This window comes from Littorina saxatilis, linkage group LG17 (assembly GCF_037325665.1).
Source record: "Littorina saxatilis isolate snail1 linkage group LG17, US_GU_Lsax_2.0, whole genome shotgun sequence".
In the NCBI taxonomy this organism is placed as follows: Eukaryota; Metazoa; Mollusca; class Gastropoda; order Littorinimorpha; family Littorinidae; genus Littorina; species Littorina saxatilis.
Window position 1 is genome coordinate 69,651,491 of NC_090261.1, and position 14,971 is coordinate 69,666,461.

General features: G+C 42.6%; 2 protein-coding genes across 2 annotated transcripts in view; one reads left to right on the top strand and one right to left on the bottom strand.

Annotated features, from left to right (window-relative positions):
- Positions 1-5,648, top strand: part of LOC138952364 (transcription factor IIIB 90 kDa subunit-like) — a 40,590-nt gene extending 34,942 nt beyond the window's left edge. The window contains exons 16-18 of the mRNA XM_070324022.1: positions 409-541; positions 974-1,057; positions 1,797-5,648. Of these exons, the coding sequence (XP_070180123.1) occupies positions 409-541; positions 974-1,057; positions 1,797-1,837 (258 nt within the window). The 3' untranslated portion in view covers positions 1,838-5,648. The remainder of the gene's footprint in view (positions 1-408; positions 542-973; positions 1,058-1,796) is intronic.
- A 3,539-nt stretch (positions 5,649-9,187) lies between these two features.
- LOC138952365 (heat shock protein 68-like) lies at positions 9,188-11,688 on the bottom strand. The gene has a single exon (XM_070324023.1). It carries the CDS (start codon positions 11,568-11,570, stop codon positions 9,654-9,656), a length of 1,917 nt encoding a protein of 638 aa, XP_070180124.1. The 5' UTR covers positions 11,571-11,688; the 3' UTR covers positions 9,188-9,653.
- Between the last annotated feature and the right edge of the window lie 3,283 nt (positions 11,689-14,971).

Consider the following 14,971-nt stretch of genomic DNA (forward strand, 5'->3'; position numbering starts at 1 on the left):
TATGAGCCATACGCTGGCATACGTCCGGAAATGTTGTGCATGTTCAAAATTTGTCGAGGACCTCGCCGTACGACGACGTATACCAGCGTACTTCAGCGTGTTCTTAACGTATACAAAACTTACCCATAACGTATTCGCCAGATTTTTCATACGTCGGCATACGCTGGCTCATACGTCAATGTGTCACAGGACCATAATGGATTATTTGATATTATTTATCTCTTCAGTTTATCCCATGAGTTTTGCACACCTCATGTCAGCTTTCAATGTAATAATTCTGCCGTCTTTGTCACTTTAGTATGTATACTCTGTTATTTTGTATTTTATCTTTTTAACCATTTTTTTTTTATAGTAAACGGTCACATAACAATCCAACATTTTAACATAACTGTTATCTAACCTTTACAGCCAGAGCCACCTGCCAAGAAAAAGCGGGTTCAAATCCAAGACCCTGTTCAACAGAGAGTGGAAACACAGGCAGCGGAAGTGTCAAGTACACCCCATGTGTTGGTGGAGACCGGCCCAGTGCAGTATGAACCTGGTTAGTGCCAAGCATTTCTTCATGACAACAAAACAAAAGCATTTTTTTATTTGAAGAAGAAGAGCAGATCAGAAGCGAGAAAACAGGATAAGACGTCATTAAAGACATTTATCGAGATGAGATAAACATCTTATGATACCATCTGAAAGAATTCTCTTGAAAAGATTTATGAAAGTTTTATCACATAGTTTTCTGGGAATCGCTTTCCTTATAAAACAGAAAAATAGGATTACAAAATTAAAGGCTGGTTGGGGTTAGGGTATACAACCTAATAAGAAGATAAAAGAGTTAACTTCAGTGTGTAGAAAAATAAAAGAAACTGTGCATAATGAATTGCTGTAGTGAATGTTGAGAAAGCGAAGAAAAGACCTCAAACGAGATGTGGATCAACAGAAACTGTGCATAATTGATGTCATAATTGTTCTGTTGCAGAACCCGAGCCTGAGGTGGAAGAGGAGGAGGAGGAGGAGGAGGAGGAGGGTCACATTAGTGCACAGAAACTCTTTGGAAGAGAAGGTCAGTTTGGTGTGACATCTCATTTCATGTTTTTGTTACAGTGGAACCCCCTGTTTAAGATCTCCCCCAATTTAAGAATTTCCTCCCTTTGACGACCTTGCCTTTTCTGATTTTCTGCTCATAGCCTCTGCAAATTAACCCCCATTTGAAGACCCCCTCCATTTGAAGACCTGATTTTCTGCTCATAGCCTCTGCAAATTAACCCCCATTTGAAGACCCCCTCCATTTGAAGACCTGATTTTCTCAGATTTTGGGAGGTCTTAAATGGGGGGTTCCACTGTGTTGTAATCTCTATTTGTACTTCAAGTTGAGAGCAATTTGAAAATACAGCGTAAACCCTCCTTTTAAGACTGTGGAAAGTCTGGACAAATCATGGGGGTGGGAGGGGGTGTCTTAAAATGGAGCTACATTTACAGATTTTATTAACAGAAAAAGCAATGCCTGAAAAAGGGGTGGGATGTTAAATCCGAAGGTTGTTAAGGAGTTGTACTTTATTTTTCTGTGTGAAAATATCATCATTGTCATGCCTGGGCTTAAGTTAAAAGTGCTTGCATGTGGACGGTGCACAATTGTCATAATTATGGTAGAGCTGTGTAATTTCTCTTTGACAGATTTTCTGTTTTGAATGCAGAATCTGTTCAATGATGTTAATAATGTTTCTGCTTGTTTTGCAGAACATTTTAATGTTTACAATTACAGATATTTTCATTTGAATAAACTGTCTGTATTTCTGTTGCAGTGTCAGCATATGAAGATGAATCCGACTATGATCTTTTATGACAAGCATGGATGGCAAACAACGGTCTCAATTTGTTGATAGTGTGTGTATCAACCATGACACTGTATGGAAAGTATATCATGTGCTTTTATTTGTTAAAGGACACTGTTGTACTAAACAAGTTGTGTTGTGAAAGTGTTCCAGTCCAGTGTTCATGTTGTTGGCATTATACTCCACCAAAGCATTTAACAGATACTCCAAAGCCAAGAAGAACAGGCATTAAAACAGAAATCCGACACAGATAAGACTGCTTACGTTCCAACATCAAAACTACAAAATACAAAAATACAAATAAGGTTAGTTCTGGGAACATTTCATCATAGACAAAATGAAACATTCACATTTTAGTATCTTGTTGTCTGTGATTAAACATTCCAATAACTAACCTGTCTTGATTTTTGATTCGCCTATCTCCACAAATAGCCCTGTGGAAGTGACGTCACATACTGAAAAGAGAGTCAACATTTTGAGATTCATTCACTGTGACAGCAGACCTCGAGCTAACACGGGGTTGTTTAGGGAGATTGCCTTTGATTCCCGCCCTTCCACACTACTTTAGACATGAATCCCCATGTCTTTGAAGAAAACTATCTCATGTTCACATTGTTTTTGCTGCAGAGAAAACATGATCAATCAATCAATCAATCAATCAATATGAGGCTTTTATCGCGCGTATTCCGTGGGTACAGTTCTAAGCGCAGGGATTTATTTTTTAGTTTTATTTTTTATTTTATGCAATTTATATTGCGCACATATTCAAGGCGCAGGGATTTATTTATGCCGTGTGAGATGGAATTTTTTACACAATACATCACGCATTCACATCGGCCAGCAGATCGCAGCCATTTCGGCGCATATCCTACTTTTCACGGCCTATTATTCTAAGTCACACGGGTATTTTGGTGGACATTTTTATATATGCCTATACAATTTTGCCAGGAAAGACCCTTTTGTCAATCGTGGGATCTTTAACGTGCACACCCCAATGTAGTGTACACGAAGGGACCTCGGTTTTTCGTCTCATCCGAAAGACTAGCACTTGAACCCATCACCTAGGTTAGGAAAGGGGGGAGAAAATTGCTAACGCCCTGACCCAGGGTCGAACTCGCAACCTCTCGCTTCCGAGCGCAAGTGCGTTACCACTCGGCCAGCCAGTCCCGTGGCAACATGAGGTGCTGTCTTTGAAGAAAACTACATGTATCTCATGTTCACTTTTTTTTGCTGCAGAGAAAACATGAGGTGCTATTGTTCTTTAGTCTTATAAAGACACCGATTGGGTGTGTTGAGATACAGCGCATTAAACATGCCCTTATTTACTGTTGAAGCCTTCTTATAAGACCCCCGATGGGCGGGGATGTAGCTCAGTCGGTAGCGCGCTGGATTTGTATCCAGTTGGCCGCTGTCAGCGTGAGTTCGTCCCCACGTTCGGCGAGAACTTTATTTCTGAGTCAACTTTGTGTGCAGACTCTCCTCGGTGTCCGAACACCCCCATGTGTACACGCAAGCACAAGACCAAGTGCGCACGAAAAAGATCCTGTAATCCATGTCAGAGTTCGGTGGGTTATAGAAACACGAAAATACCCAGCATGCTTCCTCCGAAAACGGCGTATGGCTGCCTAAATGGCGGGGTAAAAAAACGGTCATACACGTAAAATTCCACTCGTGCAAAAACCACGAGTGTACGTGGGAGTTTCAGCCCACGAACGCAGAAGAAGAAGAAGATAAGACCCCCGATTTAACACTTCCCCTATTTTAAGACCTTGATTTTTCAGATGTTCTGTTCATAACCTTAATAAATTTACCTCCATTTTAAGATATTTGAGTGGTGCAATAATACATTTGTGCATTTTCACTTCCTGTTTGAGTGTCTGGAATCTCATGTTTTAGAGGTGAAGAAAAGCATATCGCGTGTTTCAGATTTAGCTAGAAGTCTGTTGGAAAATTAAGCAGGTTCAATATTACAGCATGTACATTATGTGGTTGATTATCAGACAACAGATTTTCATACAAACGTATTAATTTGCTGTTAATTTAAATGATTGGCAACTACTTGGTAATGTTGTTGTATCTGAGTTTTGTGAGCATGAGAATGGTACTACATTGTACATCATAAATGTATTGCATGGTAATTTAATTAGACTGTACTTAAATGTATTCTTTCTGGTAATATTGTCTCTTGAAGGCAGCAGGGCCTCAACTTTGTTCTTTTGGAAACATTTTTTGGGGCACTTTTTGCAAGGAATAATGATGTATGGGGGTTGCTGATGCATGACATTTCTACTTTCTTGTGTTTATTCGTGAGAGAGAGAGAGAGAAAGAGAGAGAGAGAGAGAAAGAGAGAGAGAGAAAGAGAGAGAGTGAGAGTGAGAGTTAATTAGTTAGTTAGTTTTGGGTAATTAATTTTTTACTTCAAAGGGCATTTTGTGGAATGTTGCAGCTGCATGGAGATTGTTAAGATATCTTGCTGGTTTGCATGCATCTGTGTTGGTAATATGGAGAGAGAAAGAAGTTTGTTAGATAAAGAGTGAGAGAGAGAGAGAGTGTGTCGGACAGACAGACCGAGACTGGCATTTGAAACGTTTGAAGGATAAAACTGCAGGATGCATTCAATGAAATTTTCTGTGGAGGCATTTTAGATGTGTTGATTATTGTCTGGTTTTGCTTTGTTTGCCATTGAAGGCTTTTTGTTAATTTATTCTTTCATTTACGTGTATTCATGCATTTATGCATGCCAGAATGATTGCTAGCATGCGTGTGTGTGTGTGTGTGTGAGGGAGAGAGAGGGTTTGTAATTAAGTCATGGAGTCTGAGAAGTTTCAAGGCTAAGACTGCAGGATGTCAACAATGAAATTCAGACAGCAGTGATTTTAAATCAAAATGTGTTGATTGTCTGATTTTCTCTGTGTGCAACAGAAGGCTTTTTTGTTCATTTATTCTTTCATTTTCTGAAATGAGTATGTATGCATGCCAGTGTGGTAGCTTGCATGCGTGTGTGTGTGTGTGTTTAAAATGAAAAGACAGTGTTATGAGAAGTTGGGCAATATTATATAAATTCTGATGCAATGTTATGGCTTTAAAGGCTGACAAAGTCCTATTTAATTAGTTTAATTACTTCCAGGGCTTTTTCCATCGTTGCGGGGATGTATAAATTAAGCTTCCTGCAAAGTTTTAGGTTTGAAGTCCTTACCAATTACGAGAAATAATTAATTCTTTATTGCATTGTTTAGCAACAGTTCTCCAGGACTTGGGCTATTTTTAGACATGGCGTTTGAGACTGTTCTGTTTACATTCGACACTATCAACACCACTTTGCAATACTGAAATAATTTTTTCTGTGTTCGAAAGCTACAGCCAATCATTATTATATCCCCTTAGGTACAGTTTTATAACATTATTGGCACATGTAAACAAAATGAATTAATTAATGAACACTACGAGTATGGCAGCCTTTTAAGTGACTTGGTTGTCCACAGGTTAGCTATACTTAACAAAACTCATGAACTGTAGGCGCTTGAGTGTGCGAGCGTGTGTGTGTGTGTGTGTGTACGTCAGAGAGAGAGAGATTACAAATGCCATTGTATAAAAAAAAAGTTGAGCGAATATGTTATGCGTTCTGATGTGACATTATGCTTAGCCTTGTGTACCTCGGCTCATACACTGTAACATGACTGCAGTAGCACTGTGGATAGTCGGTCATTTCATGTTCATATTATTGTTTTTTTCCTCATCCCGAACCAGAACCATATGGTTTATGAATGACATGTAAATAAAGTGGCTATGATACTAACATACCAGTATCTTGCTTACAAATTCCGAAGCATTAAATTGTGTTTGTGTGTGTGTGTGTGTGTGTGTGAGGGGGGGGGGTAAGCAGTCTTTGAAGATGGACACCTTAATGACACATTTTGCTGTCTCCTGTGTGGCTAGCTTTCTCTTTCTCCTGCTCCTGCTCCTCCCACACAGGCATGCACTCCCCCCGCACACATGTTCCGATATTAAAGGAAATAAAACATTCATGCAGTCACACACACACACACACACACACTCACAAACACACATACATGTACACACACATATGCACAGAGAGAGATAGAAAGAGAGAGAGAAAAAACAAACATAGAAAGGCCATCAGAGTAAATAAGGATCAGTGATTCCCTATGCGCTGTCAACTATAGGATTACGCATTGCGCTAACAGCTGCAGAAAACAAAATTAAAATGCAGGATCTGATTTTTTCCACCTACATGTATTCGGTATTTTTTTTTCTGTGCAGTGAAATTCTTTGTCTGAAGTGTGTTTTATTATGGCAGCACAAGGAATTAATTCTCTTTGCATTAATAGGATATGGCGACCCACGTCGTGTCTCTCAGTTTTTTGTCCTGTCTGTGTCTTGTGCGTTTCCGTGTCAAGGTCTCTTTTCAAGAGAGAGAAACTGAAACTGAAACTGAACTTTATTACCAAAGGATAGAGGTTTTAGGCAAAGCCTAATCTTACAACCTGTCCCTTATACAAACACTTAATACAGACGCACAGAATATAGATAGTAAAATTGACAAGGTTATTGTTTATCTTACAGACGTACATAATGTAAATAGTAATAAGGAAAAGGGTTATGGTTTTGTATACACACTCAAAAATGGGAAAAACAATATAGTGTGGAAATTGCAGCATAGTTGCAATAATGCATTGCATATAAACATCCAAAACAACTAACAAGTCGCGTAAGGCGAAAATACAACATTTAGTCAAGTAGCTGTCGAACTCACAGAATGAAACTGAACGCAATGCCATTTTTCAGCAAGACCGTATACTCGTAGCATCGTCAGTCCACCGCTCATGGCAAAGGCAGTGAAATTGACAAGAAGAGCGGGGTAGTAGTTGCGCTAAGAAGGATAGCACGCTTTTCTGTACCTCTCTTTGTTTTAACTTTCTGAGCGTGTTTTTAATCCAAACATATCATATCTATATGTTTTTGGAATCAGGAACCGACAAGGAATAAGATGAAAGTGTTTTTAAATTGATTTCGACAATTTAATTTTGATAATAATTTTTATATATTTAATTTTCAGAGCTTGTTTTTAATCCAAATATAACATATTTATATGTTTTTGGAATCAGAAAATGATGGAGAATAAGATGAACGTAAATTTGGATCGTTTTATAAATTTTAATTTTTTTTTACAATTTTCAGATTTTTAATGACCAAAGTCATTAATTAATTTTTAAGCCACCAAGCTGAAATGCAATACCGAAGTCCGGGCTTCGTCGAAGATTACTTGACCAAAATTTCAATCAATTTGGTTGAAAAATGAGGGCGTGACAGTGCCGCCTCAACTTTCACGAAAAGCCGGATATGACGTCATCAAAGACATTTATCAAAAAAATGAAAAAAACGATCGGGGATTTCATACCCAGGAACTCTCATGTCAAATTTCATAAAGATCGGTCCAGTAGTTTAGTCTGAATCGCTCTACACACACACACACACACACACACACACACACACGCACAGACACACACACATACACCACGACCCTCGTCTCGATTCCCCATTTAGTCATAACTTGACTAAATGTAATAACAAAATGGAGAAAAAAAAATGTGGGGAGGAATTGTCCCAATCATTTGCATGTATATCATTATCAATACATACACATAAAGAACAAATCAAAATACAAACATAACTTGACTAAATGTAAAAAGCACTAAAATATCAGACATGAAAAGTGTTCTATTTACCCATTAAGCGGGAATGAAGCTGGCGCCTAAACGTTTTCACAGAGGAGGCATTTCGGAAAGGTAGGGGTATGGAATTCCATAGAGACGCTCCCGAGAAGGCTAAACTTGACTTATGCAAGTCTAGACGAGGGATGGGGGGAATCAGGTTCTGGGACCCATATCTTTTTGTGGCATGTTTGAAATGTAATTTTAAATATCCAGGAACATTATTGTTAATTACTTTGTACATAAAGACAGCCTTGTTTAGCGTCAACTGATCTTCCAAGGGAAGGAAATTAAGGAGCTTTAATTTATCATCTGTTGGCTTATTTGACTCATGCAGAATTAGTTTTGCAGCACGGCGATGAAGAGAATTGAGTCGTTTGAGATGAACATCACTGCAGTTATCCCAAAGTGTTGAAGCAAAGCTGATATGGGGCATTATGTGGGCGTAATAAAACAACTTGAGTGCTTCCACATCGGCATAATGTCTTAATTTAGACAATAAGTACACATTTTTAGATACTAATTTGCAAATTTTACTCAAGTGAGTTTGCCATTTCAATTCTTGATCAACGGTAACCCCTAATAATTTATGCTCTTTAACTTGTTGCACTTGAGTTGAATCAATTGACAGTTGAAGCTGTAAGGGTTTTAATTGGTGTTTTTGTCTAGTTGTAATCACCATACTTTTCGTCTTAACAGGGTGAATAACCATTGCATTAGTGGTGCACCATTCTGTCATCTCATCTATACTTGTTTGAAGAGATTGCTTGACGGCTACCAAAGACTTCTGACTGGTGTGGATTGATGAATCATCCGCAAAGAACTCACATCTTACTTTCTCATCTGACACATGTAGAGGTAAATCATTTATATAAATACAGAACAATATAGGTCCTAATACAGACCCTTGAGGCACACCACTTTTGACAAAATCATTCGACGAAGTTGATGAATACATATTGTGTCCGTTTTGAAAGATATGATTCGAAGAAGGCACAAGCAGAGTCATCTTTCAAGTAGCATTGTAATTTCTTTAATAATAAGGAGTGGTCTACAAGGTCAAAGGCTTTTTTAAAGTCCAGGAATAACGCTCCTGTTACTTCGGACTCATTAATAGCTGATAACCAAGTTTCACATAAAGAGCTGAGAGCAGTGTGGCATGAATGCTTAGAGCGAAATCCAGACTGAAATGGATGAAACAAATTCATTCGTTCCATATATTCCAGTAAATATTTCTGAATATGCTTCTCCAAAGGCTTAGATAAAACAGGTAAGAGGGAAATTGGTCGAAAGTTGTTAGGGTCCGTAAGATCCTTGCTTTTTGGGAGTGGCACTACCTTGGCACATTTTAAAATAGAGGGGAAAACGTTTTGTTGTATGGCAAGGTTGTAGACATAAGTCAGTGAATCAATTATGTATGGTAAAGCAAGTTTGAGCAACCGGACAGGAATCTTATCGGGACCCATTGACTTTTTATTCGCCATCTGTTCTATCAGTTTTCAGAGAGAGAGATGGGTGGATGGATGGATGTTTTATTGTAATGTTGATTCTGTCTGCATATATTTAAAACAAACACACACACATACACGCACACACACACACACACACCGCAGCTAGGAAACACACAAGTTATTATTTTTTCTTTTTCTTATTTTATTTACTCTGTTTGTTCAACAATGACAATGACTCTTTGCCAGCATTTTTCAAAAAGGTAAATTTACTAACTAATTAACACAGTGTAAATTTAAGTCTTTGAGTCTTGGTAACCACTCGCACACAAACACATATTTACACATGACTTTTCTCACCATACAACACACTGCTCCATTCACTCGACCTCTTTCCTTGTTGTGAACACAAAAGCAGTTCATATCACAGAATGTCAAACGTATAAGTTTTTCTATCACAGTTTCTTGCTGCCTTTCCTTGATCCATTCCGCATTCAAGTCAACTTTGACTTTTTTAATCTCAGTTAAAAAAAATAGTAGCATTCGCTCTTTTTCTGTTTCTCTGTTACACTCTCTTGTCTAGTAGGTCGTACTCTTCCGTTTCTTTCTTTCCTCTCACAGTCACTCCCTATTGTCCAGTTTTTCATTTAGTCCACCTCCTCCACAGTGGGTCCTCCGGCCTGACCGGCAGACTGTGACCCCGAGCTGTTCTGTCCTTGACCTTGACCCTGGCCGTGCAGCTTGGCCATGTGAGGCGAGCAGAGCTTCTGCACCTCTTGCAGCTTGTCCTCAAACTCCTCCTTGTCGGCCAGCGAGTTGCTGTCCAGCCAGCTGAGCGCCTCGTCACACACTTTGCTGACCACCTCTCTGTCCTCGCTGTTCAGCTTGTCTCCGGCCTCGCTGACCGCCTGGCGCACGGAGAAGACGTAAGCCTCCAGCTTGTTGCGCGACTCCACACACTGTCGCTGCTTGTCGTCCTCCTCGCGGTATTTGTCGGCCTCGTTGACCATGCGGTCGATGTCTTCCTTGCTGAGGCGGCCCTTGTCGTTCTTGATGGTGATGTTGTTGGACTTGCCCGTGCTCTTGTCCTGGGCCATCACCTTCATGATGCCGTTGGCGTCAATGTCGAAGGTGACCTCGATCTGTGGTACGCCGCGGGGAGCGGGAGGGATGCCCGTCAGCTCGAAGCGACCCAGCAGGTTGTTGTCTTTGGTCATGGCGCGTTCTCCCTCGTACACCTGGATGGTGACGGCCGGCTGGTTGTCGGCGTAGGTGGTGAAGGTCTGCGACGTCTTGGTGGGGATGGTGGTGTTGCGCTCCACCAGTTTGGTCATGACGCCGCCAGCCGTCTCGATGCCCAGCGACAGCGGCGCCACGTCCACCAGCAAGACGTCCTTGATGGCCTCACTGGTGTCCCCGCTCAGCACGGCGGCCTGCACGGCAGCTCCGTAGGCCACGGCCTCGTCAGGGTGGATGGACTTGTTCAGCTCCTTGCCGCCCATGAACTCCTGCAGCATCTTCTGGATGCGGGGGATGCGCGTGGAACCTCCCACCAGCACCACCTCGTGGATCTGTCGCTTGTCCATCTTGGCGTCCCTCAGGGCCTTCTCCACGGGCTCCAGGGTATGACGGAACAGGTCTGAGCACAGCTCCTCGAAGCGTGCCCTGGTGATGCGTGTGTAGAAGTCCACGCCTTCGTACAGAGAGTCAATCTCCACGCTGGCCTCGGCGCTGCTGGACAGGGTGCGCTTTGCTCGTTCACACGCTGTGCGCAGACGTCGCAGAGCTCGGGGGCTGCCGCTCAGGTCTTTCTTGTACTTGCGCTTGAACTCCTGGCAGAAGTGATCCACCAGGCGACTGTCAAAGTCCTCGCCACCCAGGTGCGTGTCTCCCGCTGTCGACTTGACCTCGAAGAGTGAGCCTTCCGAGATGGTCAGGATGGACACGTCGAAGGTGCCGCCGCCCAGGTCAAAGATGAGGATGTTTTTCTCGCCGGACACGTTCTTGTCCAGTCCGTAGGCCAGGGCGGCCGCTGTGGGTTCGTTGATGATGCGCAGCACGTTTAGCCCGGCGATGGCGCCCGCGTCTTTGGTAGCCTGTCTCTGCGAATCGTTGAAGTAGGCCGGCACGGTGATGACGGCGTCTTTGACTTTTTGGCCCAGGAAGGCCTCTGCCGTCTCCTTCATCTTGACCAGCACCATGGAGCTGACCTCTTCCGGTGCCAGCGTCTTGTTCTCGCCCTTGTACTCCACCTGCACCTTGGGCTTGCCGCCGTCGTCGACCACCTTGAAGGGCCAGTGCTTCATGTCCTTCTGAACACTGTCGTCCGTGAAGCGGCGACCGATCAGTCGCTTGGCGTCGAACACCGTGTTCTCGGGGTTCATGGCCGCCTGATTCTTGGCCGCGTCGCCCACCAGGCGTTCTGAGTCTGTGAAGGCCACGTAGCTGGGGGTGGTTCTCTGCCCTTGGTCGTTGGCGATGATCTCCACCTGGCCCTGACGGAACACACCCACACAGGAGTAGGTGGTTCCCAAGTCAATGCCGATTGCTGGTGCTTTTCCCATTGTCGCTTTGTAGTCTTTCAGTGTTGTAGAAATTCAAAGTTTTTCCTCGTTTGGAAAATCGTAGGTAAGTCCCTTTGCTTTCGATCCGTTATCAATCGCAGTTTTTCTTTTCTCATGACAGGTGTTTGTGCATCGCCGCTATATATACTGGCTGCACAATTGGTTCGGGAATTATCTGGTCGTTCTAGAAAGCAGTCGCTTTGTACCGGGCCGATAGCGGAGCTAAAATAAGACTTGTTCGGGAATGCCCTTACCGTTCTTTACTCTCATTGGCTGACACTAGTGCTGTGCATAAAAAACGAGGTCACTGCTTCGGCGAAGGATGAAAACAAGGGCAGTCAAAAACGTTGCGAATTTTCTAGAATTGCGAAGAAGGGTAAAAGCTGATAGGCGAAAGAGCAAAATAGCAGCAAAGGGTCAATGTCCTGCAATCATTTGTCCTGAAGTAATGTTGCAGTCGTCGCTCCCGTTTTTCAGTCTCTACGGTCCTTTCACAGATCATACAAAGACCAGTCAATTTCTCTGCGCTCCTATCACGGTATTCAGAAATGAACAGTTGTTTCCCTTTTACTGTTGAGCTGGTTATAGTGTTACTATTTTCCTTGGTTTTACGGAAAACTTTGTGAACAAATCCGTGCTACTGAGGCATTACAATGCGGTGTTCAACACCAAACAAAATTGAAATAAGTGGGAAAAGATTAATAAAAGGTGTCCGCGAGTAAAAACCTGGGTGTGTTTCATTGAGAATTCCCCCAGCAGTGACTGAATTAAAGACTGAGCCTAAAGTTTGAAACGACAGGCCGGAAAAGAGGCGTGCCGTGTTTGTGGTCTATTCAGGTGCCGGTGTGTGTGTGTGTGTGCGCGTGTGTGCCACGGTGTGTGCGTGTGTGCGCGTGCGCGCGAATGTGTGTGTGTGTGTATGTGTGCCTTAGGCGCGCGCGCGCGCGCGCGTGTGTGTGTGTATGTGTGTGTGCCTTAGGCGCGCGTGCATGTGTGATGAAGTTGAAGCATGGATCAGTTGCTCGTCTGAAGTATAGCTTCCACATATAGTTTAACGCCTTTAATACTGAAAAATGGACACGTCACATTCTAAACAAATCAAAACGTTTTTTCTTGACCTTTTCTTCCAAAGTGAAATCGCTGACGTCAAAATTCGGAGAGAAACGGCAAAGATGGTCACTTCTGCTTGTCTCCCTAAGAACTGAACTGAAGAAATTTCGAGCACTAGTAATTTTGTCTCGAAAATATTGTCATATCAGCAGTAGAAAATCACCGTCAGGCTGTGCATACATCGGTATCGTATATTATTAACTAGATGATTACCCGCTTCGCCGGGTACCGGCTTCGCCGGGAAGAAGTAGAGCCGATTACCAGGCTGCGCCTGGGACCCGGCTCTGCCGGGTGTACGCCGGCTTCGCCGGCGCACGAAGGAAAGGAGATAAACGCGCAAAACACTAGAGACCTTATAAAAATAGTAACGTGCAGTGACCTTCTAAAAATAGTAACGTAGTAACGGGAATATGGATTGACGCCACACGGAGGAAGGGAGATAATCGCGGCTGAAAACACTGGAGAAGATAAGGAAGAGTTACTGGTAGTGGATCCCGAAAAAAAAAATCGGTTCAGCGCGCACAGCGCTGCGCGCTGAGAGCACGTGTTGAAATATCTCATCGATGAGGTTGTGTCCGGGGTGTAGCTGAATACGGACTCCAAATTTGAAAAAGATCCACCGAGAACTTTGGCCGTGCATCGCGGACACACACACACACACACACACACACACACACAGACAGACAGACAGACAGACACAAGTCGTATATATATATAGAAGCGCGCAGTACCCTCAAATGTTTATTGTTTGACCCATATATTTTACGTGCTGTGAGTTCACCGCAGATTTCAAATTACCAATCTCTTTCAGCCACTGGGTGACCACCCGCACGTAATCTATTGCGCATTTCTATTGGTACAGACCACTTTTCCATGATCGGACTTAATTTGGACTTTTTCAGCTTGAAGGGAGACTGTCTTGTCAACGTGCAACCCGCGTCTACACTTTGTTAAAGAAAAACAAGTCGCGTAAGGCGAAAATACAAGCTGTCGAACTCACAGAATGAAACTGAACGCAATGCAATTTTTCAGCAAGACCGTATACTCGTAGCATCGTCAGTCCACCGCTCGTGACAAAGGCAGTGAAATTGACAAGAAGAGCGGGGTAGTAGTTGCGCTGAGAAGGATAGCACGCTTTTCTGTACCTCTCTTCGTTTTAACTTTCTGAGCGTGTTTTTAATCCAAACATATCATATCTATATGTTTTTGGAATCAGGAACCGACAAGGAATAAGATGAAAGTGTTTTTAAATCGATTTCGGAAATTTGATTTTGATAATAATTTTTATATTTTTAATTTTCAGACCTTGTTTTTTAATCCAAATATAACATATTTATATGTTTTTGGAATCAAAAAATGATGAAGAATAAGATGAACGTAAATTTGGATCGTTTTATATAAAAATCATTTTAATTACAATTTTCCGATTTTTAATGACCAAAGTCATGAATTAATTTTTAAGCCACCAAGCTGAAATGCAATACCGAAGTCCGGCCTTCGTCGAAGATTGCTTGGCCAAAATTTCAATCAATTTGATTGAAAAATGAGGGTGTGACAGTGCCGCCTCAACTTTTACAAAAAGCCGGATATGACGTCATCAAAGGTATTTAAAGAAAAAAAGAAAAAAATGTCCGGGGATGTCATACCCAGGAACTCTTATGTCAAATTTCATAAAGATCGGTCCAGTAGTTTACTCTCAATCGCTCTACACACACACACGCACACGCACACACACATACACCACACCCTCGTCTCGATTCCCCCCTATACGTTAAAACATTTAGTCAAAACTTGACTAAATGTAAAAAGCAAATAAAATCGGTTGACTTGTCGAATTGTTAACGCCCACGACTGGCTTTATTCTGGCAGCGAATACATAGAGCGGAAAATCAGTTTCAGGGAAATGGTAGTTTATAAGGGCTAAAATGCCAAAGGTCGGTGTACCTTACAGATTCGACGCGGCGAAAGGGGGGGGGGGGGGGGGGGGGGGGGTGGGGGGGTGGTGGTGGGGGTGGGGGGGATTTTTTTTTGGGGGGGGGGGGGGGGGGGGGGGGTCGCTCTCAAAAGTCTTGTTTGTGCAATTCTTTGGCTTGTCTGGAGTTGTCTGCTTCCCCAACTCTTCGGTTCATGACAGCATCAAAATCTCTCTCCCCCCCCCCCCACTCCTCTCTCTCTTTTGCTTCTTCTTCCAACTGCTTGCTTGCATCGCCCGCATCTCGAACTGCCCCCCCCCCCCCTTCTTGGTTCCGGATTTAACCCAGACGCTGACAAACACTTAGACAGACACATAA

Excerpts from the sequence above, each read along its gene's own strand:
- LOC138952365 (XM_070324023.1), bottom strand. The coding sequence starts at position 11,570 with ATGGGAAAAGCACCAGCAATCGGCATTGACTTGGGAACCACCTACTCC.